Source organism: Aaosphaeria arxii (assembly GCF_010015735.1).
Source record: "Aaosphaeria arxii CBS 175.79 unplaced genomic scaffold BU24scaffold_1, whole genome shotgun sequence".
NCBI lineage: Eukaryota > Fungi > Ascomycota > Dothideomycetes > Pleosporales > Aaosphaeria > Aaosphaeria arxii.
In genome coordinates, this window is record NW_022983474.1 from 3,090,875 (window position 1) to 3,118,036 (window position 27,162).

The 27,162-nt window shown below is 48.5% G+C and overlaps 13 protein-coding genes across 13 annotated transcripts; 3 read left to right on the forward strand and 10 right to left on the reverse strand.

Moving 5' to 3' along the window:
• Window positions 1-97: 97 nt before the first annotated feature.
• BU24DRAFT_21081 (HET-domain-containing protein) lies at window positions 98-2,006 on the reverse strand. Its single transcript, XM_033521934.1, has 2 exons — window positions 1,313-2,006; window positions 98-1,262 (listed from the first exon to the last, which is right to left on the reverse strand). Exons 1-2 carry the CDS (start codon window positions 1,871-1,873, stop codon window positions 186-188), a joined length of 1,638 nt encoding a protein of 545 aa, XP_033389796.1. The 5' UTR covers window positions 1,874-2,006; the 3' UTR covers window positions 98-185.
• Window positions 2,007-2,140: 134 nt separating this feature from the next.
• BU24DRAFT_430128 (sphingolipid delta4-desaturase) lies at window positions 2,141-3,426 on the reverse strand (the record flags this gene model as incomplete). The annotated part of the gene is made up of 3 exons (XM_033529791.1): window positions 2,141-2,842; window positions 2,898-3,176; window positions 3,229-3,426. The coding sequence occupies 3 exons, from the start codon at window positions 3,424-3,426 to the stop codon at window positions 2,141-2,143; spliced, it is 1,179 nt and encodes a 392-aa protein (XP_033389797.1).
• A 574-nt stretch (window positions 3,427-4,000) lies between these two features.
• Window positions 4,001-5,103, reverse strand: BU24DRAFT_21137 (2,5-dichloro-2,5-cyclohexadiene-1,4-diol dehydrogenase). The gene is made up of 3 exons (XM_033521938.1): window positions 4,713-5,103; window positions 4,372-4,651; window positions 4,001-4,310 (listed from the first exon to the last, which is right to left on the reverse strand). Exons 1-3 carry the CDS (start codon window positions 5,020-5,022, stop codon window positions 4,085-4,087), a joined length of 816 nt encoding a protein of 271 aa, XP_033389798.1. The 5' UTR covers window positions 5,023-5,103; the 3' UTR covers window positions 4,001-4,084.
• A 1,635-nt stretch (window positions 5,104-6,738) lies between these two features.
• On the forward strand, window positions 6,739-8,327 carry BU24DRAFT_487875 (uncharacterized protein; the record flags this gene model as incomplete). The annotated part of the gene is made up of 5 exons (XM_033533501.1): window positions 6,739-6,955; window positions 7,008-7,064; window positions 7,121-7,191; window positions 7,248-7,627; window positions 7,685-8,327. The coding sequence occupies 5 exons, from the start codon at window positions 6,739-6,741 to the stop codon at window positions 8,241-8,243; spliced, it is 1,284 nt and encodes a 427-aa protein (XP_033389799.1). The 3' UTR covers window positions 8,244-8,327.
• Window positions 8,328-8,514: 187 nt separating this feature from the next.
• BU24DRAFT_487876 (uncharacterized protein) lies at window positions 8,515-9,382 on the reverse strand (the record flags this gene model as incomplete). The annotated part of the gene is made up of 3 exons (XM_033533502.1): window positions 9,117-9,382; window positions 9,049-9,068; window positions 8,515-8,900 (listed from the first exon to the last, which is right to left on the reverse strand). The coding sequence occupies exons 1-3, from the start codon at window positions 9,350-9,352 to the stop codon at window positions 8,515-8,517; spliced, it is 642 nt and encodes a 213-aa protein (XP_033389800.1). The 5' UTR covers window positions 9,353-9,382.
• A 551-nt stretch (window positions 9,383-9,933) lies between these two features.
• BU24DRAFT_383516 (Rh-like protein/ammonium transporter) lies at window positions 9,934-11,444 on the forward strand (the record flags this gene model as incomplete). Its single annotated transcript, XM_033524814.1, has 3 exons — window positions 9,934-10,018; window positions 10,107-10,441; window positions 10,500-11,444. The coding sequence occupies 3 exons, from the start codon at window positions 9,934-9,936 to the stop codon at window positions 11,442-11,444; spliced, it is 1,365 nt and encodes a 454-aa protein (XP_033389801.1).
• Window positions 11,445-11,587: 143 nt separating this feature from the next.
• On the reverse strand, window positions 11,588-13,860 carry BU24DRAFT_430133 (Mpp10 protein; the record flags this gene model as incomplete). The annotated part of the gene is made up of 3 exons (XM_033529792.1): window positions 11,588-12,961; window positions 13,016-13,076; window positions 13,133-13,860. 3 exons carry the CDS (start codon window positions 13,858-13,860, stop codon window positions 11,588-11,590), a joined length of 2,163 nt encoding a protein of 720 aa, XP_033389802.1.
• A 652-nt stretch (window positions 13,861-14,512) lies between these two features.
• Window positions 14,513-15,465, reverse strand: BU24DRAFT_404473 (uncharacterized protein; the record flags this gene model as incomplete). The annotated part of the gene is made up of 2 exons (XM_033525648.1): window positions 14,513-14,668; window positions 14,701-15,465. 2 exons carry the CDS (start codon window positions 15,463-15,465, stop codon window positions 14,513-14,515), a joined length of 921 nt encoding a protein of 306 aa, XP_033389803.1.
• Window positions 15,466-15,902: 437 nt separating this feature from the next.
• Window positions 15,903-17,165, reverse strand: BU24DRAFT_457444 (uncharacterized protein; the record flags this gene model as incomplete). The annotated part of the gene is made up of 3 exons (XM_033531542.1): window positions 15,903-16,292; window positions 16,362-16,740; window positions 16,795-17,165. The coding sequence occupies 3 exons, from the start codon at window positions 17,163-17,165 to the stop codon at window positions 15,903-15,905; spliced, it is 1,140 nt and encodes a 379-aa protein (XP_033389804.1).
• Window positions 17,166-17,338: 173 nt separating this feature from the next.
• Window positions 17,339-18,455, forward strand: BU24DRAFT_21200 (uncharacterized protein). Its single transcript, XM_033521945.1, has one exon. It carries the CDS (start codon window positions 17,513-17,515, stop codon window positions 18,329-18,331), a length of 819 nt encoding a protein of 272 aa, XP_033389805.1. The 5' UTR covers window positions 17,339-17,512; the 3' UTR covers window positions 18,332-18,455.
• Window positions 18,373-19,847, reverse strand: BU24DRAFT_457446 (uncharacterized protein; the record flags this gene model as incomplete). Its single annotated transcript, XM_033531543.1, has 3 exons — window positions 18,373-18,532; window positions 18,585-19,161; window positions 19,217-19,847. The coding sequence occupies 3 exons, from the start codon at window positions 19,845-19,847 to the stop codon at window positions 18,373-18,375; spliced, it is 1,368 nt and encodes a 455-aa protein (XP_033389806.1).
• Window positions 19,848-21,039: 1,192 nt separating this feature from the next.
• On the reverse strand, window positions 21,040-23,532 carry BU24DRAFT_21229 (uncharacterized protein). Its single transcript, XM_033521949.1, has one exon. The coding sequence runs from the start codon at window positions 23,325-23,327 to the stop codon at window positions 21,492-21,494; it is 1,836 nt and encodes a 611-aa protein (XP_033389807.1). The 5' UTR covers window positions 23,328-23,532; the 3' UTR covers window positions 21,040-21,491.
• A 1,226-nt stretch (window positions 23,533-24,758) lies between these two features.
• On the reverse strand, window positions 24,759-26,356 carry BU24DRAFT_438540 (subtilisin-like protein; the record flags this gene model as incomplete). The annotated part of the gene is made up of 4 exons (XM_033530261.1): window positions 24,759-25,184; window positions 25,243-25,579; window positions 25,646-25,999; window positions 26,060-26,356. 4 exons carry the CDS (start codon window positions 26,354-26,356, stop codon window positions 24,922-24,924), a joined length of 1,251 nt encoding a protein of 416 aa, XP_033389808.1. The 3' UTR covers window positions 24,759-24,921.
• Window positions 26,357-27,162: the final 806 nt, after the last annotated feature.

Genomic DNA, 27,162 nt, shown 5'->3' on the forward strand with positions numbered 1-27,162 from the left:
ATGAGGCATAGAGTATAGAACTTGTTACGTTTATTGAACAGAAGGGATATATTCTTATCCCTTTATCGACAACATTGATCCTTACGCCGACTGAGAAATCTAATTATGATAGCGGAATTACTCGCGTTTCCTATCTCAGTATAAACGCCTGCAACAAGCAGTCTCAACAATCAACTACCACTCGCTCAATCTGATGATACTCTGTCGAGTACTTGTTTTAAAAATTGTGGGTCCAAGCCAGCATCATCTCGCTTTTTTCTACGTGCTTCCTCAAAGTGTGCAACGATCATCGGAAAGGATGTCTGGTTCTGCAAAAGACGGAGGAGGCTATGATAGCGTTCCTTGCGGGTGGGGAGGCTCTTTCGTTCATCGTCTAGGAGCTTACATATGCGTTCTGGAGGTTTGAATTCGGGAGAAGTTTCGTGCCAGTCCCATATCAGGAAGAGCTTTTTGTCCTCTTTTTCTATGCTTGCTAGCCATTCTGCGTAGTCCTCCTTGCCGAATCCATGCTCACTGGCCATGCTATTCTCTATGATGAGAGAAAAGTCCGGATCTGGTACACCAGCAGCGATTATGGAGAGGTGAGAGTCAGATACTCTGACAATGATTGGTGTGCTGGCACCCCTAGGGATACACAATAGGTCGCCCTCCCGAATCGTCTTAATTCCTTGAGTTACGTGGTACGTTAATGTTCTGGGGAGAATGGACCAGTAAAGGTCACGCCAGAAGATGGAACGTGTAGCAATGTTGATTGTCTGTATGTCTTTTCCTTGATGAGTACGGATTATTTTACCAAGTAAGCCTCCTTTGGTCTGTAATGTCGCAACCTGTGCATCATCCCACGTATTAACTACTGCATCTTCGTCGGCGGATATTATGGAGGTAATGAAGTTTCGGAACACTTGGGACCAGGACAGCTCGTAATCAGGCATAACATCCATGGTCGAGTCGCTCCAAGTAGCCATCCCAATCAATGCATAGATTTTGTCGCGCGGATCTGTGGCCAGGTGATTGTGGAAGATGTCGACGAGCTTTACCAACGTGTGATAGTTGAGGGTTATTCCACTTGGGGCATCGGAGACCAGGGCCGTGAAACTCAATAATCGGGCTACAGACAGCACTTGCGAAATGAGTTCGGAGCAATCCCATCCCCGGCTTAATGTACCTATCGAGGTGAGGGCACTACTAAAGGCCTGCCCACTAAGTTCAACATCGCCACATTTGATTACAACTACCTCTGCAGCGGCCACTTCCTGGAGGATCTAAACATACTCATTAGCTCGATGCCGAAATGTTTATCGTAGGGCCATACCCAAATGCGTCGAAACCATGGGCGTTGGAAAAGAGCGAGCAGTTGTTCACGTTTCTTGCCAGATATGTCCAGGATCTCTCCCACGTTATCGCCTCTCAGCTTATCAGACTGTACATTTGCGATCACACGCAGCATCTGCATTGCCTCGAAACTGCCATCGTGCTCTTCGCCCAACCACACCACGACTCGACTTGCGTTATGATAGATTTCAGCCATCATCTTGACTTGCGCAGCCCGTTCTTTCAGATCTTCCTGGTTGATGCAGATTGCGTCGATCCAAAAAACACGCTGGAAGAACCCATCTCGAAGGTGATGCATCGCCTTCTCTAGATTCGAGGTGACTGGGAGTTCGGCGTCGTCAACATTAATGTTGCGCGTATCTGTTGGATCACCCCAGACATACGACAGAGCTTCGTACACATGCGAACTTTGTAAATTGGAGAGATCGTAGTCCACAATCCGACATCGTATCTGGGCACGGCGATCGGTGTTAGGCAGCAAACACAATAGTCGGATGTGAGAGCTAGCAGTCGGCAAAGACGAGTAAATATAGCGGGCCATGAGCACGATGATGCGGAGGAGAAAATGGATGGGATGAAGACTGTTCTGTCAGAGATTGGATCACCTTGTCTCAGCCTTGTGAGACTGTACTCGAAGAGCTGAGGCGATGCTAGACACGTGATCCTGTATGCAAGGATCTGGAAACAACACAGACTCCAGGAATCATTCCATTCCTTTACATCCGTCGAGATATAGGCCCTAACAAAATGCAAGATGATGATTAATAGCCAAGTAACGCCACTCCGATGCATTTTCATTTACAAGATTTTATCGTACTCCAGGGATTGGTCCTTTCTTCTCGTTCGCACCGAGTTCCTCCTCGCTCCAGCCGTTTCCTGCGCCAACTTTGCGTCCACCTTCTTTCCTCTTTACACGGCACCAAAGTGAGATGTCCTTATCCCAAATGAATTGCCAGATGACATTCACCCAGCTCTTGCACTGAGGTAACTCGTCGTAGTATTCGTGGGCCATTCTATTCAAAGCCGGCAAGCGTGTCCAAGGTACTGCAGGGAAATCGTGATGCTCGTTGTGCAGGCCAACGTTGTAGGTAAGAATGTTTAGCGGACCGTAGTAAGAATATGTTTCGGGTAGAGGAATCTTGTTTGCTGGATCGCGAGCCTCCTCAGGTTGCTTGTCGAAGACATAGTGCTCCGCAATGAAATGTCCGGCGCAGGGATGGAGTGACCCAGCCAAGAAAGAGCTGAGAATCATGTAGCCCAAAGCACGGCCACCGATGAATTTGATGAGCGCAAAATCGAATGCGAATTGTACAGCGATGTTGAGAAAGTGTATTTTCGTCAAAGGTAGCTGATAAACGAACATGGGACGCAGAGCATAGAACAAAATCTGGAAGGTGCAAAAGAAGGCCTTGCCGAGGACGGAATCGAGGAAGAGAGCTTCAAGTGGCGTGGGGAGATCGGTATCCAGGCCGTCCACGCCGAGGGATTTGTGATGAGTGAGATGGTAGGGCTGCAACACTGTTAGCTAGAACTTTTGCTTGCCGTGTTGTCTGGCAGCTACGAACCCTGAACGAAGCACTGTATGGTATGCCAATGGGCAGGTTTGCGAAGATGGCGAAGAGCCTGTTTGCCTGAGCACTCTTGAATGCCAAATTGTGAGATATCTCGTGGATAGCGAGGAACAGGTTTTGATTGGCGGTTGCTCCGATTATGTATGCGGTGAGGAACGTTGGCCATGAAATGAATGGCTTATCACGGAGGAGGTATGCGCAGAGCACCTGTAGGGAGACAACGAAGAGGACGACCCATTTTGTTAACGGTTCGGGGCCGCAGAGCTTGGTCACCTAGATCCAGGAGTCAGAAATTGAGGCCAGAACATTAGGAGGATCAGCTTGCCTCTGGGTGGTCCTTGATGATGGCCATTCGTCGTGTCCGATGCGGCTCTTCGGTGTAAGTCCAGAAGAAATGATCATGGTCGTTTTCTCCTTGAGCATTGGAGCCTACAGAGGTCTGTTTCTCCTGTGCCTTGACCGTCACCCTCTCCACGGCGGGCTTCCGTGGAGGGACGGTGGCTGTAGCGACAGAAGACCGCATGATCGCAGTCCAGTCGTGGATATGGGGAGAGAGGGCGGAATTGAAAATGGAGGAGAGTGAAGAGAGTAAGAAGGATTGAGAAGCGGGGGGGTTGTTATTTTCTCCTTTGAAGATCGTCAGGAAACCCACCCACCTTAGGACTCGTACCAGAAGAGTATCGAAAACATCTGGACCCTTGCGTGTCCTGTCTTGTCCTGTCTTGTCCTGTCCCGCGGCGTGGCGTGGACGTGGGTTCATGGATGGGCCATGGTTGGCTGATCCATCGGGGGATCAATCTTTCGCCGAGCCGCAGCTTCCCCTTTGGTATTAGCTCAGGAACAGATTGTCCATGTCTTATGTAAGGCAATCTCTAGTTATTCTTACCAGTAACTTGATGAATTGCATTGCTACCAACAATTCCCATGTCAAGGCTTCGATGACATTAGAAATTCACATCGACAGTCGAAGAGATAATACTGCATCTGTCCAATTCATTGAGAACATTCTCTGAGCCCCAGGACAGGCGTGTTTCATGTCGTCACCAAGGAGTTCAGGACAAATCTGTGGCAAGTGATTCGAACGTATATACAGTACTGGTGATTGATATACGCCATTGAAGCCACTAATGTGCTCGTAGCCATTGGCCTCGAGGTTTAGAAAGATGGAATGACAAAGACCACTAACCAGAGCTATAGTTACCCTCGGCCCATCCACCGTCATGAAACCAAGTCGCTTTTGTAACGTAACTGCTCTCTGGGCCAAGTAGAAATGCAATGGAGGCTGCAATCTCCCACGGTTCCGCGAGATCTCGTTTTAGAATGCAAGGAATGTTATCCTTTGTGAGGTAGAATTCTCCTACGGCGGAATTGAACGGTTTCTCCATCATTTCGGTATTAATGCAGCCACTTTCAGTTATCCACTTGTCAGTCATGTCGCTAAACTAAAAGAATACCTATTGAAACTTACGGACAAAGAGCGTTGACACGAATCCGGCGTGGAGCTGCTTCGATTGCGGCAACTTTCGTCAAGCCGAGCAGAGCATGCTTACTCGCTATGTACGCAGACGTTCCGAACGATGCATATTGGCTGGCGATGCTGCCGACATTGACTATTGACCCGCCGTCTTTGATGACCTTCATCTCCTCCTTCAGGCAATTGAAAGTACCAACTACATTGACGTTCAAAAGTTTTGAGAAGTAACCAGGATCAAGGTCCGTGATTGGGAAGATCTCGCGCTGTTCTACCGCTGTTTGCATCATTAACTAGATGGTCTTTTGCGTTATTAACGTCAACTCGTCTCTACTCACCTGCCACGTTCGCACAACCATCCAATGGACCAAATTTGGCAACTGTCTGTTTGATCCATTCCTTGACTGCGGCCAAATTTGCGATATCCGCAACAAATGTCCAGTATTTATCCTTTGCCTCTGGAAACTCTTCTTCAATTTCTTTCGCAGCTTTGGCCAGATTATCAGCGGACGTCGCACACATTGACACCGTAGCTCCTCTAGCCAGAAGGTACTTCGATAATGCGAGCCCAGTACCTCTACTGGCGCCAGTCACACAAATAACTTTGTCCGCGAAGGGCTTCGTGTTCACGGCGTAAGGACTAGACATCTTGGTTCAGTCTGACAACAGTGGTTCGATATCAGGATGATTGCAACTGATTTGTCTTGGAAATGAGTGCAACAGGCATAGACGCAGCATGTCTTTATGTACAAAGGAATTATCTACTCAGCATTCGAGCAACTGGATTCTGTAATGTGGTGTCCCACAACATTAATTTGATCCTGCAATGCATACGAAGAAATCGCAACCTAGACTGCCACGGCAGGTTACACTGGTTGTAATCTCAGACCCTGCAACACCCACATGAACAAGAAGATAAACGATACACTCATTGGCCAGACAATGTGCCGCTTCAAAGTAGGACATGGCACGACGAGCACAACATATGCACTGCACAAAAACTTCGCAGAACCACCAAACCCCCTTACTACCACCGCAGGAAAAGTTAGGAAAACCGAAGACCTGGTCCCACCGATATATTACCAAATACTCGTAATCGATCCATGCAGCAACGGGTCGGGTTTGCGGCCGAAAGATAGATGGGTCAAAGCTGTACTGTGCCGCATTAAACGAAGGCGGAATCATCTCAACTTGTGCGGTGCCACAGCCCGAACCACTTGAACGGGACGGGTAAAGTGATGCAACAATATTTCTTTTGCTGCCGAGGACAAAGGGAAGGTAGTCACATTGATGGGGGGGCTGGATCCTCTTCGATTTTTATAATTGACCTAAGTGGGTGGTTGAGGTTTGTTGATCAGTGATTGCGGGGTCGCAAAGAATGGTGAATCGGGAAATGCCCATCCAACCCTGCAGTACGGGATACAAAAATGAAGAAATAATTGGAACCATTCTACTCGTACACCAAGTTCAATCTCAACATATGGGTAGGGTGGTCCTGCGACGCCTCGCAGTTAGGCATGTGATCGGTGAAGTGTCCCACTTTTTTCCTTCCGCGAATGCATCTGTTGGTATTCCTTCATTTTTTAATCCTGGTATTGTCGTATGAGATATGCAGATAGTGGATGTTTCTTTGTTCCTGATGTCAAGTGCCCTTTGTCTGGTCCGTTCCTGACAGTTACGAAGCCTTTCTTGGGGGACGGTACAGAGTAGTACTCTATTTGGTAAACGTCTATTTCGTAGTATGAAATATGCTTTACTAGACGGTTGCTCCGTTCTCAATTAAAATATCTTGAGGTCTACACATCGATGATATAATAGAAGTACGTTGAAATTCATGATCTATTCTGTTCATCAGAACTGCTCAGTCTGGTTGATGATTCCTTAGCACCAGTTTTCGTTTCAAACATCATTTCACCGTCAACTTTCACCATTATTAAGACTCTACATATCACATTGGCGAAAAAAAGAAAACATACATTACTATGCGTCACACTCCCATCTAATTGTATCGTGTCAAGACTACGACGACGAGTCTGTTGATGTGCATCATGCTTTGTCCGCATATTGGACGGGGCGTAAGATTGCAGGGGAGGTTGTCAACTGTCACAAACGCTTATTCCAACATCAGGATTGAGGCACAGTGGAGTCTAGTAGATCTTTTCTGATACGGCACATCTTGTGCGGTGTCACCGGGTTGCTACGGCGCAGCCTGGCCGATACTGGCACAAGCCATGCGATGTCACGCCCCTGAAGTCGAATGTGGCATCTTTGAAATAGACACTGATTCCTCAAACCCGCTCATCGGGAGTTTAACCGCGTGTGAGCACTTGAATTTAACTTTTGATTTATATTGTGCTGCTCACCATGCTGGCGGGAAGACAAGCGGTGGATAATTCAACTGGAATTCTCTATACAACGGAGCCGATTGCTCCGCATACAAGGCACACAACACATCGCCCTAATTTACATGGAGAGCTCAAAGCAACAGCACTCTCAACGACTTTTGTCGCGTTGCTCGCCGTGGGCTTGCGGATCTTCACTCGTACTCGCCTGGTCCAGGGTGGTCTACATACAGATGACTGTGGGTTTACGGCAATCTTCATGAGGGAATCTAGACAACTAATCGGATCTAGATATGGTGATGGTTGGACTACTGTTCAGTGTTTTACTGCTTGGCATAAATTTCAAACGTAAGTCAAACCAGAGCAGCCCATATTCACAAAACGGAAGGGCTCATTTTAACCAGATCTGGAAGTCGGCCTTGGGTATCATATCTGGGATGTGCCCCTAAGCGATTTCACGGTGCCATTTCAAGTGGTAAGTAGCAAACAGTTCCTGTTCCATATTGGACCTCAATTGATATAAGGGGATAGATGACCCTCGTCGGAACAATCTTCTACGCTACCAGCCTCGCATTTACCAAGATTTCCATCCTTTGTTTCTACCTCCGACTTTCTCCGCAAGCATGGTTTCGATGGCTGGTCTGGACACTGATCGGTATTGTGACCACGTACGCAGTCGTCTATAATCTTCTTAGTATCTTCGCCTGTTGGCCTCTCGCCGCAACATGGGACGCCACGCTCATGCCAACAGCAAAATGCATTGATCCACTAACTAAGTACGTGGCGTTATCGATCTTGAACATCATCATCGATGTGTTTACCCTGGTCCTTCCTATCCCTGTAATAGCACCGCTACATATGGGACTGAAGCAGAAGATCACCGTCTGTCTACTTTTCGCGACAGGAGCATTGTGAGTTGATCAATCTACCATTACTTACTTACTTTACACGTAACTCACGTTCTATAGTGTATGCGCCGTAGCCGTTCGCCGAACGATTCTCTTAGAGCCTCTCATGACGTCGACCGACTATACCTGGGCCGCCGTCGAGCAATTCCATTGGTGCTTCGCGGAAGTAAACGCATCCATCGTATGCGCCTCCGTTTCAGCTCTTAAACCTTTCTTCTGGAAATATATTCCCGGTCTCATCAGCTCTCGTTACCGAAGCTATGCAGAAGGAAAGTATTATCAAGGAGGCAGTGCTCCCTTCGAGCACAATTCAGAGGGGCGTAAGATCCCACGTCATCGTGGGCGAGAAGTGTATGAGCTGGAGTCGAGGGACGATGCGTCCGAATTGTCGGACAGAATGAAACTTCCCATTCAGGGTGTCGATGACGAAGCGAGGTTGTGGGAAAGTGAGCATGCCATGTCGCCTCACCATTCGACTCTGGCGGGCAACACTGGTCGCCGAAGCTCATCCGTGTGCCACGCAACCTACCCAGAAGAGGCTAAACGGCACTCTGGGACGAAAGCGACAAACCAGATATGGGTGAAGTCAGAGACCAGAATCTCATACAGTAAGAGTTGATCTTGGGGATTGAGAGGATTCAGAGACAGGGGACAAGGATCGTAGGTCCTCTACAAAAGGAAGTCGGTGGGTTCCTGCAGCGTGATTCATCGATCTGGTTATCGAAATCTCCAGAGATAGGATGTCTGTTGTCATTATTGCGTCTGGGTCGGCTATTTGTTTCGTGGGCAATTTGATACCCTGGGGTGGCTTTGTCATTTTAGTTTGTATGGGGTAAGGCCAAAAGGCTTGTCTATTACGAAATTGTTGAATTCATTCTCTTTGGCACCACTCAATTCCTCTTCTTCGTTATCCTGTACAAGAACAGCTTTTCCCTACTGTAAATCTCTTTGTCAACGTCATCGTCCACCTCACTGACATCAAACATCTTCTTCGCAACCTTCATAAACTGTAGATCCGCTCTTCTTCTCCTCTTAAAGCAGAAGTAACACACCGTGTTTTCGCCGATCAGATCTTTCAACGTCTGTTGCAGCAGCGGAAATGCGGGCTCGAAGTATACACAATCAGCAGCGAGAATGATGTCTGGATGAGAAGGGACGGATGCTGGTACTGGTGTCCCCCAGTCATAGACACTTGCAACAGCTTTGGAAGAAAGGTTGTTCAGCGCTATGTTCTTCTTCATTAGGTCGAACATTGGTATTTGGTCCGTTATGTGGACTTTTGTTGTCAGTTGACACCCAAGAGCTACCGCAAGCCTGCATAATGATGGTCAGTAATAATCTCTTTGTATACAAAGATCAGTTCTAATAGAAGGCTGAGTCCCATATATGTCGTTGAGTCTGATATACTTGCCCTACCAGTCCACCTCCGGCGCCTAGTTCCACACTGCCCAAGGTTAGCTACTGCAATCATGACTGGTGCCTTTGAACCTACATAGTCTTATCCACCAGATCGTTCCTGTGGCTCCTTAATATGTACTTGCTCAACACCATGCCAGCCGGCCACAATTGCCCTCCACATCCATTCTTCAGATCCTCATGAAGCTTTAGCGGGGTGGCCAATAGACCGTCGAATGTCACTTCTGAGAGGCCGGCGGGCTTTATATATGCCGGTGCGACTAGATCTGCGCTCACGTCGAACATGCTGCTGTTTTCCTCTGAGTCTGACATGGCGGGATATGGGAAATTTGTGAAATTTGTGAGATTGACTTCGCTACGCATAATTATTGTGACCGATGAAGGTTTGTAAGTCTAGATTCGGGCGGTACGCTAACCATATATGGATACAGTGTTACGCTAATCCCGACTTGGTACTACGTGATTATCTGGACCAAAGTCTCCAATCGAACCATCTAAAGCAACATATGGGATTTTGCAATTCTGAAGTTTCGATTTATTTTATGGGACTATTTTCTTTTAAGATAATATAGGCGCACAACGACTCATAGCTTCTGGTTGCATCAATGCCGCTTATCCAACTCCTTATCTCTTATCTCTCCTATGCCTGCATATCATCCCTCCACGTGTTGCCTAATTTGGCAATATCCGAACGTATCAAGCGCCATATTGCTCGGCGTTTGTTGCATACATCATCGTGCCTGAGCTGATATAGCAGCAGCTATAGCTTCTCATCTCATCTTCCGCAAGCTCGATATTGCGATCACTAATTGCGTCCTTTCACAAGTGTTTGAGGATAGCGATTGAATTCCTTTCCGCTTCTGTACTGCGACAAGGATTGTAACACTCTCACAATGGTGTTACCAGAGAAGGTGTTGGAAGCTTGGGAAGCTTGCGATCGGACAGATACGCTCTTCGTCCTTGTGTGCTCAGTCTTCTGTAAGAACCAAATATTTTGTTTCTACCAATGTTGAGCATGATCATGAGCTTAAGCCGCCTCATCCTGTCCAATTGCTAATATGACCAGGCTGGGGAATCATTCCAGCAGTAGGCATTGCATACAGCGGCTACTGCACACGTTCAAACGCCCTTGCAGCTGTCATGCCCTCCATTCTCGCCGTAACAGTCTGCACGATCCAGTGGTTTGTAGTTGGTTACACTCTCGCATACGGCGAAGGAGGTGCTGTGTTTGGAGACTTTACCTACGCTTTCCATCGAGGCGTACTTGCCGAACCCGTTGGAACGATACCAGCTGTGCTTTTCAGCTTCTTCCAGCTTGTTTTCCAAGCTACAGTCTGCGCAATCGCAGTAGGTGGAGCATGCGAAAGAGGACGGCTTGTTCCACTGGTTCCATTCATTGCGGTAAGGTGCCCTGCTTACAAGTGTCCCCTTCGGTCAGGTACTAACTAATTCACCGAAGCTCTGGTCAACATTTGTTTACGACCCTCTCGCCCACATGGTCTGGGGCGGTGGTTTCTTGCAAGATCTCGGAGTCCTCGACTTCGCTGGGGGCACACCCGTGCACATCAATTCCGGAGCCACCGCGACCGCAATGTCGATCTACCTGTCCTACCCGCTCTTTCGATCGCGAAGATCCAGTACTCGAACACCTTCCCATCTCGTAATCCACCGGCCCGTGAACTCAATATGCCAGCTTCTCGCCATGATTAGTATCTGGGGCTCCTGGCTCGCGTTCGACGCTGGTACGGTCCTGGCATTCAATTTCAAGAGCGTGATGGCTCTTTGCGTCACCAATCTCTGCGCGGCCAGTGGTGCGCTGACGTGGATGCTGATCACGTACGCGGAGGTGGGGAGATGGAGTCTGGATTCCTGCTTTATGGGTGCGATCAGTGGTTTGATCATGATCACCCCCTCAGCTGGGTTCATTGATACACCAACTGCATTCTTCTTTGGCATACTTGGTGCTGTTGTATGTAGGCAGGCGTTGAGAATCAAGTTCACAGACTTTGCGCGACGCTGGCGATGGGTCGATAACGGTGATACGTTTGCTACGCATTGTATTGGTGGAATTCTTGCAACAATTGCAACTGGATGCTTCGCACGCAAAGAGGTTGCTGGCTATGACGGTGTCACGGAAATTGTTGGGGGCGTATTCTTTGATGGCAACATTCGACAACTCGGCGTTCAGATTGTTGAGGCATTGGTGGGTTTTGTGTGGAGCTTCGTCGGTAGCTACGTGATTTATGCGCTGATTGACTGTGTGCCGGGCTTCGAGGTATTGGCCGAGGACAAGGACATTATTTCTGGATTGGACGCAAGCCAATTAGACGAGGAGACACTGTGGACAGAGACGCAGAAGTATTATCCTTTTGCAGATAGGGAGGGAGATGTGCACTTGGATTGAAACAACCAAGGACGGCCGAGGTAATGTGTGCCGACATGACAATAGAGAGAAAGAAATATTCGTGGTAAAATTTTGTAAAATGCCGGTGTCGTAATGGGGTGACAGTCCGGATGCAATGCTTTGGAAATGTATCTATCAACCTTTTAGAGCTTGTAACCACCTGCGCTGGTTTTTGCTTTCTCCTTGACATCTTTGCCTTCGACGTCAGTAAGTTGTCCCTTCTTTCCGATGATCTGGACACCTCCTTTCTTGAGAGTGCCAAGCAATTCCTTGTTCTGTTCTGCCTTCTTATTCTTCGTACTTGGCTTGGAGTTGTCATTGGCCTTCTTGATCCTCTCTTTCTCCCTTCTGCGACGGCGAGTCTTCTGTTCTCTTGACAGTTCCTCTCGGGCAACGGGCATTCCTCCCTTCGTGACGATCTCCAGTTTGTTCTTCTCATCACCGGGCTTGTAAACCTCTTGAGGCGCGAGCATGCTTGCTCCGGAAACTTCCCCACCAGCTGTTGGCCGTGCATCTTCCATCTCAATAGCTGGAGCATCGACCCGAATTTCCAGGTTCGGTGCAGCTGGCTTAGGCTTGTAATGCCATGAGCTAAGAGAGTCGAGTTTGCCCGATACGCTCTTCCAGAGGGCCTCGATTTCGGCATGTTCCTTCTTCAGCTTCTCATCTCGTGCATCAACGAAGTTAGGATCCGTCTGGCGTAAGATATCTTCCTCGTATAGGTCAGCCAGACCCTTTGATGGCTTGGCATCATCCAATTCCAATTTGCCCCTGCGCACATTTGCCACAGCAAGATCGTCTGGTCTTCTACGCTTGAGCTCATCGAATTCGTTTGCAAGAATACGACGCTTGATCAGCGCTTCAATCGACTCGGAGACTTCCGCCGTAATAACAGGCACAGGTTTACCAATCGTCTCGAACTCGAGGTCCTCCTCGAGAAGGGCATTCTCTGGTCGATCACGACTGCTAACCTCACCTTGCAATTGCCATTCCCGTTTCGCAACATTCGCTGCTTCTAATCTCCGGATTTCCTCCCGCAATTTAGCCTGTCTACGCTCGTGATTTGACTTCCGAGATTTGGGGTCTGATGGATCCAGGTCGCTTAGATCACCTTCCGACTGCGATCCCGCGGAATCTTCATCCTCAAATAGATCGCGCTGGACACGAGACATTGCTCGCTCGACGTCTTCATCATCAATGCTCTCCTTCTCTTCATCCTTTTTCGCGGTCGGGAAGTTGTGTGGGTGAGGCCGACCCTTCTTCTTCCGATTCGCCTTCTGTGCTGGAGGCGCAAAGAAATCTGCGTACATGATATCGTTGGCGTTTGTTGTATCGCCCATGCCATCCATATCACCCTCGTCGAGCTCCTCATCATCTTCACTATCGCCTTCTGGTGCGTTAAGGTCGACGTTGCCGAACGTTGGTCCGCCTTCTTCGGACTCATCAGAGTCATCATCGCCAAGGGGTTTTCCGATTCCAGCAGCAAATGGGTCTGCATCGTAGTTGACTTCTTCGTCCTGGAGATTAAGGTTAGTTGTGAAACGATTTGCGAGCGATCAGTCTACACGTACATCTTCGTCTACGGGCTCTCCACGTTGATCCTGTTGCTCAAGGAACTCGGACACGCGATTGCTGCACTTATTGTTAGTAACGAAACCGATACACTTATAGGAATAGGTGACGCCTACAAATCATCGATAGAGAAGAAGCCGTCATTGAGTCCGTTGGGATCTGGCTGATATGTCGCAGCTTGTTCATCATCAGATTGATCTTCGTCTTTGTCCTCGTCCTCTTCAATGTCGCTGCCATCTATTTCGTCATAATCATCTTCCACCTCGAGAACTTCGTCCATATCATCGTCGTCCCCTGACTCGCCTTCTTCGTCGTCATCGTCGTCATCATCGAAGTCCACTGATTCGCCATCATCCAAGATCTCGTCGTCCTCATCGTATTCCAAATGGCCTAGGGAATCACTCAATTCTTCGTCAAGCTCAGCATCCTCCCCGTCAGAGCTCTCTTCAACCGGAAGTGCGAGCTCTATCTCGTCAAGAGCAGCGTCTAGCACCTTCCGTGCTTGCTCGAAAATTGCCGATGTACCAAATCCTTCTGTGTGTATCTTCTTAATCTTAAGAGGGTCGACGGCGTCATAGTCCCCCCGCTTCCTCTTGCGCAAAGCTTGTTGTCGTTGTTTTTGTAGTTCACTGATACCAGCGGCGATTGGATCGAGCAACCCTTTAGTGGTCGTAACGCATGACCCTTGAAGTTGTAACGTTGGAAGGAGAAATTGTGTAGGGTTTTTGAGGAGCGATGCGAGCTGGGCGGTCGAGTTCATGTTCGATGTATCCATTGCGTTGGAGCCGGCAGATAAGGTGTGGGAGGAGATGGATGCGTCAGATGACAGCGATACTGGTGCCATACTTATTTCTGTGGCTCGTTGACATAAGAAAGAGAAAAAAAGATATGGCTTTGCGCCAACGACACAGAAAATCGATTGTCGCAAGAATCAAAAGTCGTGAAGAAAGTTTTGGACCAAGCCAAGATTTCGGTGGTCCGGTGGATCCGTGCACTCGAAGGCCCCACATTATTTTTATGAATTCCTGCCATTGGTCAAACCTCCATTCACTCTTTTTCCTCCAAGCTCTATTTCTACTCCTAAATCCACGTCGTATTTTCTTCTGTATTGAATTTAATTCATTATATATATGTACGTCGCGATTCTCTTCATTCGACGAGATCATCGTCATCTTGGGGGTAACAATAATAATCATTGTCAGGTTGCCTTAAGAGAGTAATACAAATCGCCGCTTCCCATTCTAAACTAATTATTCCTTCTTACTGTGAACGACCTTGTTTTCTGTTTATATTCACACAATCCGATTTTATCAATTACCATTCCCAAGCAGCCAGCTAGTCCCAACTAAGGATTCCTAAAAGATATGCCTGTGACAGGATACCTTCCAATTCCAATATTCGTCGTGAAAAGTAACCTTGGAATGTACTCAAGATGTCTAAGAGCATGTCAATCGAAAAACCCAAGGACTTCACCTTCTTCATCCCAGCCCCCATACTCACGCACCGCGATCCTTTTGCCGGTCAAAATGTCCAGCGCAAGTACGCGGTTCCTCGAATGATGATCTGTCAGGATCCTCACCATTTTCGGGGCTGCCATCTGGGTCACTAGAATTTTTGCCTGCTGCTTCAATCGTTCCAAAGTAGTAGCCCCGCTGTATGGATACGACATCGACTCACAACATACTACTCCATCTTCGAACGGGGACCGATCTGTCCCTATTATGTTGATAACAACGTCACTAAGGCGCAGCTTGTTGTTTTCTTCTTTGATTTTCAAGACATCTGGACAGATGGGTTGCATGCGTACTCGCAAACGCCGAAGCGTACTAAGATGCTTGGAAATCATCGTACAGAGGTGATGACCATGTCCATATTCGCGTTCAGTCTTTCTCAATATGTCCCTGTCTCTCCAAAGATCCAAGTCAAGACACGTCAGATTGCCGGCTGTCAAAAACGGGAGCAACTCATTTCGGAATAGGTCGGCACTATTTAGCAATTGATCGAACACTCCCTTGACAGGGCGAACAGGGAGAGAGCAGATACGCAGGGATCGCAGTCTATTCGAATGTTTGATGGCAGCGGCGAGCCGTGCGAGATTGGCATTCTGCTCAGATGCCCAGCCTGTGGCATCAGGCGAAGATGAAGCAATGCACCAATGACCACGCTGTCTCGCAATTCTATTACGTTCTTCTTCGTAGCTGGGTAATAGCAGATCCAGGTGCTCCACACTCTCCTCAATTGAGCATAGGTTTTCCTGCAAATATGGCGAGCGGGCCAATCGATCCAGTATATATTGTGAAATGTAGAGATCCTGGAAGCAAGCAAGGCGTGCAAAATAATACCACTGCCTGCAGACCGAAAGACGTGACATGTTCCAGCGGAAGTACCCCGATCCAACATAACTGAAGATCTCCATTATAAGCTCGGGAGGCAGTTGGAGAAGATACATTATTCCTTTGTCTAATCTGAATGGTGATTGGGTGTTCAGTGTTATCGCCGGAATTGTTGTCGGGGAAATGATATTTGTTGATTATAAAGTGGGTGTTTGGGTCAGAGTTGGCGATGTCAGTGTTCTTATGTATGAACTACGGATATGAATAGGTACGTATACAACGCTCTTCTTTGTACTTTGGAATAAAGACTGGTAGGGACGTGAACAAAGATGACATTTCCACATTATATACATTGTACATTCACACACACTATTAAACAATCACTTCGGGGCTTCGCCTAGTACCCCGTTTATTAAACCCCGATGTGGTCTTCTTTGCAAAAAATGAACCCTTATACGGAGTAATAAAGAACCACATTTACGACTGGAAAATGAGCTGAGAATAACTTTACGGCATTGTTTCCTTCATATCCGATTTGTTCGTATTGGAATATCTACAACTCATCATGGCGTCCGTCCCCCTCAGAAACATGCTCCTCTTCCTCCTCCGCATACAAATCTGGCGCATCTCCACCAAACACTTGACCGTTCGCTGCCTTCGATCTCAAAATAGTCGTCAACATGTCCTCGACCCGCAATGTCTCGATCCTCTTCCCTTGCCGGTATCGGAATACATGATCGTTCATGGGAGCGTGCACAACGAGCGATGGATACACATTCTCCGTGAGGCCATAGTTCACCGCCATGGGTGCGAACTCGATCGCGTCTGTAATTGCGAAGTTGGCATATTGGGCATACTTCTTCGCGAGGGGCGTGAGCTCTATACGCAGCTGCCTTGCTGAATCGTCGTCTTGAATGAATAGGTAGACGGTCAGTTTTCCTTTCTGCAATTCGAGACGTTCGTTAGCTTCTTCCGTCATAAAATGAGACGGTCGATGAATGACCGAACGTACCACCATGTAATTCTCAATCTCCCGCTCACTGAACTCTCCGATAGTCAGATCGCTGACACCGTCGAGGAATGTTTCGAGATCTTGCTCCTTAAAGTGACCTTGCATTACCCTGCTGTCGCCATCGAGATTCTTGTACGCGACTACAGCCGGCATCGCGAGACCCTCTGCATCTGCAGACGCAGTGTCCGTTACGTATCCAAATACATATTTAAACTGATATCGCTCGGCAACACTACGCAGTGTTTCGAGCAGCGAGTCTTGGTCCGGTCGAAGGTAACCGACGATAACAACGTCGTCTATCTTTTTGAAGTCTGTGAATTCTTTTGGACCCACGTGTGCCAGAGCGGGGAGTTCATGTTTTGTCAGGAATGAATCGATGCTATATTTTGTTAATACTACAACTACTAACTGGTCTTATGGGTCCACTACTCACGCGCTCTTCGTCTTCTTCCCTCGGAATCGCACAACTTCTGGCTCCCCTGTATTTGATTCTTCTCCACCCCCCGGTTCTGCGCTTTTCTTGAACAATCGAATTGCTGGGTAAGCATTTACGTCGTATTTCCTACAAAGTTCCACTTCTTCGTCGCAATTTACGATCGTGAATGGCGTGTATGAATCCTTTGACGCTTGCTCGAACATCAATTGGAACGACTGTAACGACTCGAGTGTTTTCGATGTGAAAGCAGTGAGAACAAGGTCATTGTCCTTCAGCAATTGGTCGAAAGCCGTATGCGATACGTCGCGAACCAATTTCGCATATGTGACCGCCGAAAAGGCAGCAAACAGCCCAACCAAAACCCTCATCGCGGCAATCGGAAAAAAAAAAACTGAAGAATAACTCTGAGATAATTCCGTTGGGAACAGTTATGGTTTATTTGAAGAAAGACGTCACACTATTGCCCCCACTAAACCACTCGACGGGGTAGACCACCAGACACATCCTAGACTGTTTCGCAACAATTGTGAAACGAAAGCTGCGACAGGGGCGATTCCTACGAACCCCACATGCTGATCTCGGGGTATAAGCTGTGGGAGATAAAACATTGGGAGGGGCCTCAGGTTTTCCGAAAGTTTTGATTCTTCAAATTTTGATACATTCATAATCGTTGTACGTCGTGATCTCGAGCGATTGGTCGCAGAACATCGTCACAATGGTCACCAAATCAGCACTCCTGCCAGCCTCACTCCTCGCGCTGTCAGCTTTATGCTCCGCATCCACATCCACATCCTCGTCATCACCACCACAACAACCACAACAAAACTACACATGTCCCGAACATCTCTACAACGTCCAAATCTTCTCTGAAGATCCACTCATAATCTACATCCCATCATTCATCACAGCGGAGGAGGCAGAGCACCTACAATCGATATCCGACGGGCGCTTCTCCGCCTCCCAGGTCGCCGACAGCAGCGGCCAGCAACAGCTCGCGAAGACGCGGAACTCGCAATCGACGTCCTTAGAGTCCGACCGCGTCGTCCGCTGCATCGAGGAGCGCGCGCTGCAGTTCCAGGGCTACGATGTCAAGATGGAGCAGTTGGAGCCGCTGCAGGCCGTCTCGTACTCGCTGAATCAGAACTATGCGCCGCACACCGATTGGTTTACTTCGGCGACGCAGACGACGGCCGAGTATGGTGGGAATAGAGCTACGTCGTTTTTTGTGTACGTGGCGACGTCGGAGGATATCGTGGGTGGGGGTACGCAGTTTCCGCTCCTCGATGCGCCGAATAATGAGAAGTGGTGCGATGTTGTCAATTGTGATGCTGGGTGGGACGAAGGCGTGACGTTCCGACCGATCGCGAGGAATGCGGTGTTTTGGAAGAATCTGAAGAAGGGGGCCAAGGGAATGGTTGGCGACAGGAGGACTTTGCATGCTGGCTTGCCAGTGCAAAGAGGAAGTAAACTGGGGATGAACATTTGGACACGGGAGAGGGAGTTGGATAGCAAGTTCAGAGCCGGGTCCGCATAGGCGAAGCGGTCGAGATATGTATTGGAAAGTCGTAATATGTACTAGAAAATTATCATACTGATGCCAATGGCTAATGCACCAGAGATCATTCCACATATGGACATGTACGAGAAAGAAGATGCTGTACTTGGCGGCATTTTGTTGGTGATGTCTGTGTTACCTCCCGAGGTTGCTGTGCATTGCTCGCCGCAGGCATAACCACTATAATATGTTAGATATTGAAGAACTGAACGCCTACGGTTGATTGACTTACTTGGGACAGCAATTGCCACCTTGGCTAGGGGCACAGCTTGACCATCCAGTAGCACAACTGCCAATGGGACGGGAGAAGCTAGCTCCAGTAGGAGCGACCACTACGACTCCGTTGCTATTCACAATTGTCTCACTTGCAGTAGGAGCACACGACCCGGAGGTCTGGCAGTCTCTCCCTACTCTACAGCATCCGCTAGGATAGTATGCGCTGCAGACGTAGAAGCCCGTTGGGCAGAGTGATTCGGTTGGCCCAAGGCTACTCTGAGCTTCAGTCGTGGGTTCGGCGCTTCCAGAAGTAGGTCGGACAGGCGCATTGGGTGTACCGGTAGATTCTGCTGAGGAGGAAGATGGCGCAGGGCATGAAGCCCCCGTTGCACACTCCCGGCCGTTTTGGCAGCAACCACCTCCAAGGCTAACAGGACAAGAGAACCAACCGGAGCTGCATGTGTAGGATGACGTCGAAGAAGGAGTAGGCGTGGGGGAAGGGGTCGTGGGAACAACCACGACGGCTGTTGAGGTTGGTCTAGGCGTAGAGGTAGAAGGTTGGACGAAGGTAATCGAGGTTCCTGCGGCAACACCTGGGATGATTAGCACGACGTGACAATGCTCGATGTCCACTTATATTATACTTACATCCAACGTCCTGGCAACTGTATCCTGGAAGACAGCATCCTCCATTCGGGCTATCCGGACAGCTGCTGTACCCGTTTTTCTCATCGCAGGATATACTTCCAGCACAAGTCTGTCCCTTAGGGCAGCATCCCACCGATCCGAACCCAGTGTCGTCAACCCTCATGCATGTGTCGTCAGTTCCGCAGCAGCTGTTAGGCTCTCCTATGGAAGAACAGCTGGTCGTTCCAGAGGGACACTGGAAATCCCTCGCGAACAGGGATGATCGCGGATTGAACCTCCTCACAGAATCAAAGATGTTCTTTTCGGCGTGTGGTCGTAGGGGCGAGAAAGCATTCATGCTACCGTTCAGAAATTGTTCCGTTTCACTGCGCTTTTTGTTGTTTTCCAAATCGCTAGCAAATATCCAATTGTCCAAAAAGAACATTTCGCCCTCGTCCGCTGTCATCTTTTTCAAGCCGATCGGCTTCTCCCTTTGCAATCGCTCCTGTATGCTAATGCCTCTCTTGACATGCACTTCATCTTCGGGAAAGTATTTCACATGCTTCGGAAGGTTGTGTGGCCATTGCGGCTCTGCGGCGGAAGGCGATATAGACAGTAGGATAAGGGCGATGAGAGAGTCTGGTAGTAGCATCGTTATTGCTAGCCAGCTCTGCGCAGCTCGTCGTATGGGAATATGTACAGGTTCGCGGATTGTGACTTGAGACTGAGGAGAGGTTGAGTTGCTTGTCGAAAGAAGAGCCGCAGTATTCCGGGGGTTTACCCTATGGACGAACTTGCGGTGGGTGGTTGGAGTACCTAGGTAGGTATATTATGGTGGTAAAGCTCGGACATGAGGCAGGAAATTGGCGGGGCTGGTCATTGATGAGCTGGCGCCACGAGAGGAAACGGCCCAGCAACGCTGGCGAGGTTCATCCTCGCAGCCCATTAGCTCAGAAGATACGGGGTAGATAGGAGAAATAAAAATGGACAGTAAAGTGGCATATTCGTGTGGTGGCATGTATGACGATGTCTCTATGCGTCGTGGGAAGGGTGCAATGCATGTGCAAGTCCATGATCTGGTAAAGCGTGGGTCGGCGTTTTAGTGCCCGTCCCTTGTCCGTCCCTTAACTAGACGTCTGCATAGTAACAGTACACACACACTCTCTCTGTATAGAGTACTCCGTACCTTTTAAACATAATTCTACATTCATATCATCTATGCTACCACCTAGGTCAGTTTAATAAATCTGACTCGGTTTTCACGACTTTCACATCGAGTCAAGGTAGCATTATAAGCATATATCAGGTACTCAAAAGTTGACGCTACAAATGGTATCGCATTCCAATACATTGTCGTAAGCTTCTACGATCCCCTTGGAAATGTGCACATCAAAACCCTTCTAAATACGAATTTCGCCCGCATCCATCTCATTTCTTGTCTCTCCAAGGCATATCCTGCACCACACAAACGTTTCCCATGATATCAACCCAAACTGCAAAATCCCCCACCGGGGCACGCTGCCGCTCCGCCCCATCGATAGCACTGCTTTCCGTCTCGATCGCCACCGCGGCAGGTCCCGAACTCCAATTGGGGTCGTGGATCCGGATTAGCGAGGGGTGATGCTAGGGTATTGGTGACGAAGAGGGCGATGGTGACGATAGTGAGGGTTGGAAATTTCATTGTTGGAATTCGGTTTGGTTTTTTCCTTGCTTGGGATGGATGTTATGTATATGTATTCGTGTATTGTGTTTTGGTTCTTGAAGCCTTCAAAAAAGAGAATTGGGGGTAGAGGCGAATGAAACTGAGGTCAATGGAATTGAAGTGTTTGGTATCATACAGGCATGGCCGAAAAAGGTCCAGATAACACTCAATTTATATAATTTCCCATTCTTACAAAGAAAACCAATCCGTAATTCATAGATTTTCGTCTCGCTTTTCTCGCTTTCCTGGAAGCAAAATCCGGGCTTTAAAATTTTTGCGTTGCGGCCGCCCATTTTACCCGGCTTCTCTGGATACACTTCCCCGAAATACGAAGTCGTGTACAACGCGAGGTGATAGAGAAAGATGAAGATCGCCAACGTAATACGGAAAGTCAATATATTGTGTAGGCGGCCCAAGGAATGGGGTGATTTCCCCTGCGCAATACTCATACTAAAAAAGGAATACGATTAGAACAAGATATAATGATCGTTACACATAGTAGAAAGAAAATCGAAGATCGTCGCCGGGATACGAGAACATGATACAGGTATGAAGAGAATAACAAATATTAAACAACGTAAAACGTAAATGACATCATTTCATCTGCATAAGAACAGGCTCAACGATGGCATTGCTGCTCTTGTCCCGCACTTGCAGTTCGTAATCAGAAAGACTGACAAGAACGCCATTCGAGACGGCTCGTCTGACCAACGGGTGTTCAGTGTCTTTGCAATGAAGCCCATCGCTGATGCAGGGAGCGCAGATGTCATAGTTCCCGTCGTTGCAGATCCCGCAATGATACAGGTCGCCGCTGACTTTCATGTCGCAAATGTCGCACCAGAACGAGGGATTTGAGAATGCTGGCCAGACTTTGGCAGGCGCGGGTGTTGACTGCTTGGTCATCGCTCCGAAGGGTGAATGAACTGGCGGGAAAAGATTCAGGAGAGTCGAGGCTGGAAGTCGTTCGTTTGGATTAGATGATAAGCTGACCCTTATTAAGTGCTTGTAGTAGGAAGGTGCGTCCTGTAGACTTTGACCCATTGTAGCGTCACTATTGTCGCTAGGCAGAGTGCAGCATGAGTCGCAGGAACAAGTAAGCGATGGGCAAAGCTGGCTGCAAACTTTCACTTTTCGCTGAGCAAGCATCCACAAACACTGTCCAAGACGGAAGAGATCGCACCGGGTGGTCCATTCGGCTGTCTTGTATGGCACTTTGCTTTGGCTGTTGGACCGTAATTCTGGCGGTATAGAGTCGCACGTATGTTGAGAAGGAGTCAGTCCAAAAATGCGGACCAGTTTTGCATCGTCGTATGGATCTAGTCCAAAAACCCGCAGACAACCTGTGTCTCCGATCGTAAATCCTCTGGCGTGACAATCGGCGATACTTTGGACGATCTGTCTCGCCCACTTTTCTCGGCGAGCCCATGGTATTGTTTCGCCATCAAGGTCAGCATCTTCCAGATAAGTGCCTATTGACTGGTATCTCAGATATTCGTACAAAAACCCACGAGGTTGACTACGGTTCTCATGGACCACAACACCAACCAATGATATGACGGCAGTGGACTCTGCCATGCAATGCAATAGCTTAAGATTCTGCCAGAAAATTGCCATAGCATTGCTATCAAAAGGTAGCCTTCGCTCAATGCAAAGTTTGGTACCGAGAGAAACGACATACAGAGTTGAAGTTGCCGAGCTATACGTGACGACATCATCTTCGGTATATATGGGAGTGCCGATGTCTGAGCACATGTCTAAATACTTTGTTGCCTCCGGCTCCAGGGGCTGAACTTCACCCCCTTGCGGGCGAATGTCACACATATTCTGTTCGGACGGCCGATCCTCGAGGCTGAGGTCCAGCCGAGTAACCGCATGTTTCAATGTAGTATTGTCGAGCAGCTTGGTGAACGCAAATTGCAAAGGCGCTGGTAACAAATCGAGGTTCTTGAAGAAATCGTCCGGACTAGCAACAACCGTGGCCGCGAAATGTCGCGAATCACGACTCACATGGACATTCGCGATAATTCTTCGCCATTTCCGCGGCCCTTCGTTGTACCAGAAGTAGAATGAGTCGATCCGGCCTAAGGCAGTCTCTCGCTGAGGTACCATTGCTATCACGTGAATCCTCTGGAGCGTTGCTGTATTGATCGTGTACTGCTCTGGATAAAACCTCGAAGATGACTCTAATCCACTCACAGTAGGCGTAAGCGCTTTTTCCACTGCAGACATTACGGAAACACAATCAAAGAACTCGTCGTCGTCATCATCATCCTCCTTGTTGGAATAATCCATAAGCATGGTTTGCCAATCCGAAGATTGGGCAGTAACTTGAGAGGGGTTCAATATGAGTTTCCTGGGACCAGTGTTGTTCGGACCGCTGATTAAGAGGAGCGGGAGTTGAGAGAGCCAATCAAGCGCAGCTGAGAACATGCGTTCATTTCTTTGAGTCTGTGATTCGAGGCGCTTCCATCTTGTCTCCGCGGCCTGTGTGCCTGCAATGAGTTGGCTGCCGTTATCCTTCAAGTCTAAGCTCAGTTGTGCCACATTCGACGACAGGCTGGAATGATTTCCGTGTAGTAAGGTAACATCTTGTCGAAGGAATAGTATTTCTGCCTCAATTTGACTCGTAGATGATCTACACTTTATCAGCGCTTCTCGTCTAGTAGACGGGGTACTACAACATACGATATCGCGATCGAAATAGCAGCGGTGAGATTGTCCCTCGCTTCCTTCATCTGGTTTCTCACCCTCTGAACTTGAGGTTGTTTGCGAACCCATGCGAACCGTCTCAGATTAGCATCCGGTGTTGTAAGCTCGTACTCTTTCAAATAGCGAGTTGCTTCCCCTGCCTTCTTACATTGTTCCAGTGCGGGTACTATTGCTTTATGGCTCACAACTTTCAATGGAAGATCTTGCACATATTTCACGAGATTCTGGATGTTTTCGATCTCTGTTTCTAGTGCTTGTAAGTCTTCTCTGGCTCCTTTGAAGGTTTGTGCTACCTTGATGCCGCCTGCCGAAACTTCGAGTATCGTTATTATGCTGGCGCACAAACCAACAACCTCCATTGTGGTGGCGTCTCACGAACAATGTCTCCAGGGTGCCTTCGGTGCTACAAGGCGACAGGATGCGGGGAAAGGATACGCCTGCAGATGTGATCCATTCGCTCAGCTTTCACCCTTTCAACGATTCAAGTTGGAGTACAAATGCTTTGAAATCATGAAAATGCAAATCAGACAACTCATTTTAATCCCCTCGAGATGTTGTTAAGATGGGAGGGAAACATTCGAGGCCCCAATATGACGACCGGGAAGATGCGGGGTTGTGCCCAGCAGACAGGCGGAGACTCAGCCCTGTCCTTTGCTGGTAAGGCAATTTAAGCCTTGGGGGCAGAGATAGAGGCTGTGGCAGGCGTAACCGTGGCGAATGTCACGCAACGATTGGGCGCCTTAAAATGTCGAAGTCAAAAGTGATGCTTCCAATCTTGATAACTGATGGACTTGACTAGTGTTGTTCGGGATGTGGTCATCCTCTTCGAAGAATGTCACCATGTGAAGTCCGTTGTCATTCTAGCAGCGAAATAAAGGATAAGCATCAGGTAGGAAATCAACAATCTATTTTAGCCTGAGTTATCATAGATGAATTCCTAAAGGAGAGAGACATACATTGTGGTCGTATCGAGTAATGGCACAGAATCAAGGAACTGCTTCTCTAGGGCATTGGATCGCTAATCTCCTATTCGCCTACAAGGTACTGATGTAAGTATGCAGCCAACTGGGCACGTGTCAGGCTGTGCATCACTTACGGGAATCCAAAAGGAATACAAACGAATTGTTCTTCACGCTCTGTTAGCAATGTAAGCCTTGGGCAACAATGATTGAAAACGCGAATACACCGCAAACACTAGCATATAATCCAACATTTTGATATTGCTATGTCAATTGTCCCCTGAGCTACATATCTTTTCGAATTCCCAATAATCATTGATCACCGTTTCCACTATTTATAGGTCTCGGAAAGTCATCTAAGCACCGTTGCCGTTGTAGGCAAAGAGGTTAGGGCTACCGCTGAGGGTACCAGTGATGCGACCAGAAACGGCCAAAGACTTGATACGGCTGGTAAGAGCGGCGGCAGAGCCGGGGTTCTCGAGAGCCTGGAGGTAGACCGCAAGGCCGACAAGGTGAGGGGTGGCCATGGAAGTGCCGCTGAGGCTGGCAGTGGCGGTGTTGCTACCAATGTAAGAGGAGAGGACGCCAACACCTGGGCCGAAGAGATCAACGCCAGCGCCTGTTTTTGTACGTTAGAATCGCTTACTATCAATATCACATTGATTGAATGTACATACCATAGTTGGTGAAGGTGGCGGGGCGGAAGCTGGAATCAGCAGCAGCGATGGTGAGGGCGTTGGGCGCGTTTGCTGGAGACTGAGAAGAGACGGGAAGAGGGTTGCCGTTGGTGTCACCGTTTCCGGCGGCAACAACAGAGAGAACACCCTGAGAGTAACTGGCGGCAATGGCGTTTGTCCATGTGGTGGAAGCGGGACCACCGAGACTGAGGTTGATCACTGATTTGGTAGTTCGGCTCTTGGAGACAATGTCGTTGACAGCCCAGTTGAAGCCAGCCAGGATGGTGGAGGTAGTACCCTCGCGACCAGCGAAGACCTTGACGGAGATCAAGTTGGTCTGTTAATGATCGTTAGCATAGTTCTTGACGGTAATGTCGTTCACATCTTGGATGTTTCCACGCACCTTCTTAGCAACACCGTAAGTGCTTCCACCAATGGTACCAGCAACATGAGTTCCGTGACCGAGAGTGTCAGTGTGAGCTCCGCCAACAGCGTTGTAACCAAGAGTGGCACGGCCGCCAAACTGGTTGTGGGTGGTGAGAACACCACTGTCAACAACGTAGGCATATGTACCCTCACCAGCAGTGGTGTCGTAGATGTAGCTGCTGGAGGAGCCAGACCTGTGGGAAATGGCACCAAGACCCCAGGTAGCTCCGGTCTGGGTGGTCAAGGCACGATCCTCGAGCTTGGTTTCCTTTGTGTCCTTATCGACAGTGAATGGGAGCCATGAGACAGTATCGGGCTCAACGAGAGCAACCTAAGAACTCTTTTGTTAACACTCAATTTCAAAGCTAATTGCTGAGGCTGTTAAGCTCACATCAGGGTTGGCCTCGATCTCAGCGATGGTAGCATCATCGAACTCTCCAGCGTACGCCTTCCAGTCGCTGATGCCATAAGTCTGCTCGATACCAGCAGTGTTACGCTTGGTCAAGCTGCGCTTGTGGACATCGGTGACCCAGTTCAAGTGGGTCTCTACGGCATCGGCATCGGCTCCTGGCTTGAGAGTAATGATGTACTTCCCGGGGATGATGTCGTTGCTCTTTGGCGTAGGAGCAGCAAGAACGGCGGGGAGCAACGCTCCAAGGAAGAGTGCAATGCGACGAGCGTGAATCATTTTGACAATTGAGACTGCCTGGAACGAATGGAGTCAAGAGAGAAAGATTGGAACCGCTTGAGTGATGCTAGAATCATAGGTGACAGAGGGAGTATATATACTTCTTCCAGAGTACCGAAGTGCTGCGCACCTCCTATCACCATATAAATGGAGAATGATGCCATTCAGACTATGCAAATGCACCTTGAGGTCCTCGCTACCTCGAACTAGAAGGTCCAGATGGATAACCGGATTTTCCCACTGCTATCGTGAACACCCCGAAGCAACAAAATGGCCGTTTCTCCGCATTGTAAAGTGTCTTGCCGCTGGCAGTATGGCAATTCACTAACAGAGTAAAGCATTCACCCAACACCTGCCCTAAATGGAGTGCTAAACAATAGGATATGCCCGGTGTGGATGCATGGCCAAGAAGATTCCGCCTGCCAGGGCTACGAAGTGATACAGGGGTCAATCAGAGCATGTTGAGAGTTCTACGCGACATAGTAGAGATATCGCCATCCTTACATCAATTCCATGCGATATCAGGTAATAGCTCTTCCAGACCTGTTTGGCCATGTATATTTGAGATTTTTGTACTCTAAACGATCTATGATTCATAAAGATGTCTGTTTGATTCATGAGAACAACGTGGATCTCGGACGGCTTCTACCATAAGCTTAACGATCCCTCGCCACCGATTTCGTCCCTCGGCGCCGACCATTATAGTGTGGGGTTTGATAATAAGGCAGGGCGCTTCCATTGTGATAATGTCAGTAAGCGTCGGGCAATAAATTCAAGGAAGGAAATCGTCCGTCCGTCCACCGGAA

What these genes read in the sequence shown, in the direction of transcription:
- BU24DRAFT_21081 (XM_033521934.1), bottom strand. Translation starts at nt 1,873, where the DNA reads ATGGCCCGCTATATTTACTCGTCTTTGCCGACTGCTAGCTCTCACATC. An exon ending in CATGGTTTCGACGCATTTGG is followed by an intron (nt 1,263 to 1,312) that starts GTATGGCCCTAC and finishes GAGTATGTTTAG; the next exon opens with ATCCTCCAGGAAGTGGCCGC.
- BU24DRAFT_21137 (XM_033521938.1), bottom strand. Translation starts at nt 5,022, where the DNA reads ATGTCTAGTCCTTACGCCGTGAACACGAAGCCCTTCGCGGACAAAGTT. An exon ending in TGGTTGTGCGAACGTGGCAG is followed by an intron (nt 4,652 to 4,712) that starts GTGAGTAGAGAC and finishes TGATGCAAACAG; the next exon opens with CGGTAGAACAGCGCGAGATC. An exon ending in CGTGTCAACGCTCTTTGTCC is followed by an intron (nt 4,311 to 4,371) that starts GTAAGTTTCAAT and finishes GATAACTGAAAG; the next exon opens with TGGCTGCATTAATACCGAAA.
- BU24DRAFT_21200 (XM_033521945.1), top strand. Translation starts at nt 17,513, where the DNA reads ATGGTCACCAAATCAGCACTCCTGCCAGCCTCACTCCTCGCGCTGTCA.
- BU24DRAFT_21229 (XM_033521949.1), bottom strand. Translation starts at nt 23,327, where the DNA reads ATGTTCTCAGCTGCGCTTGATTGGCTCTCTCAACTCCCGCTCCTCTTA.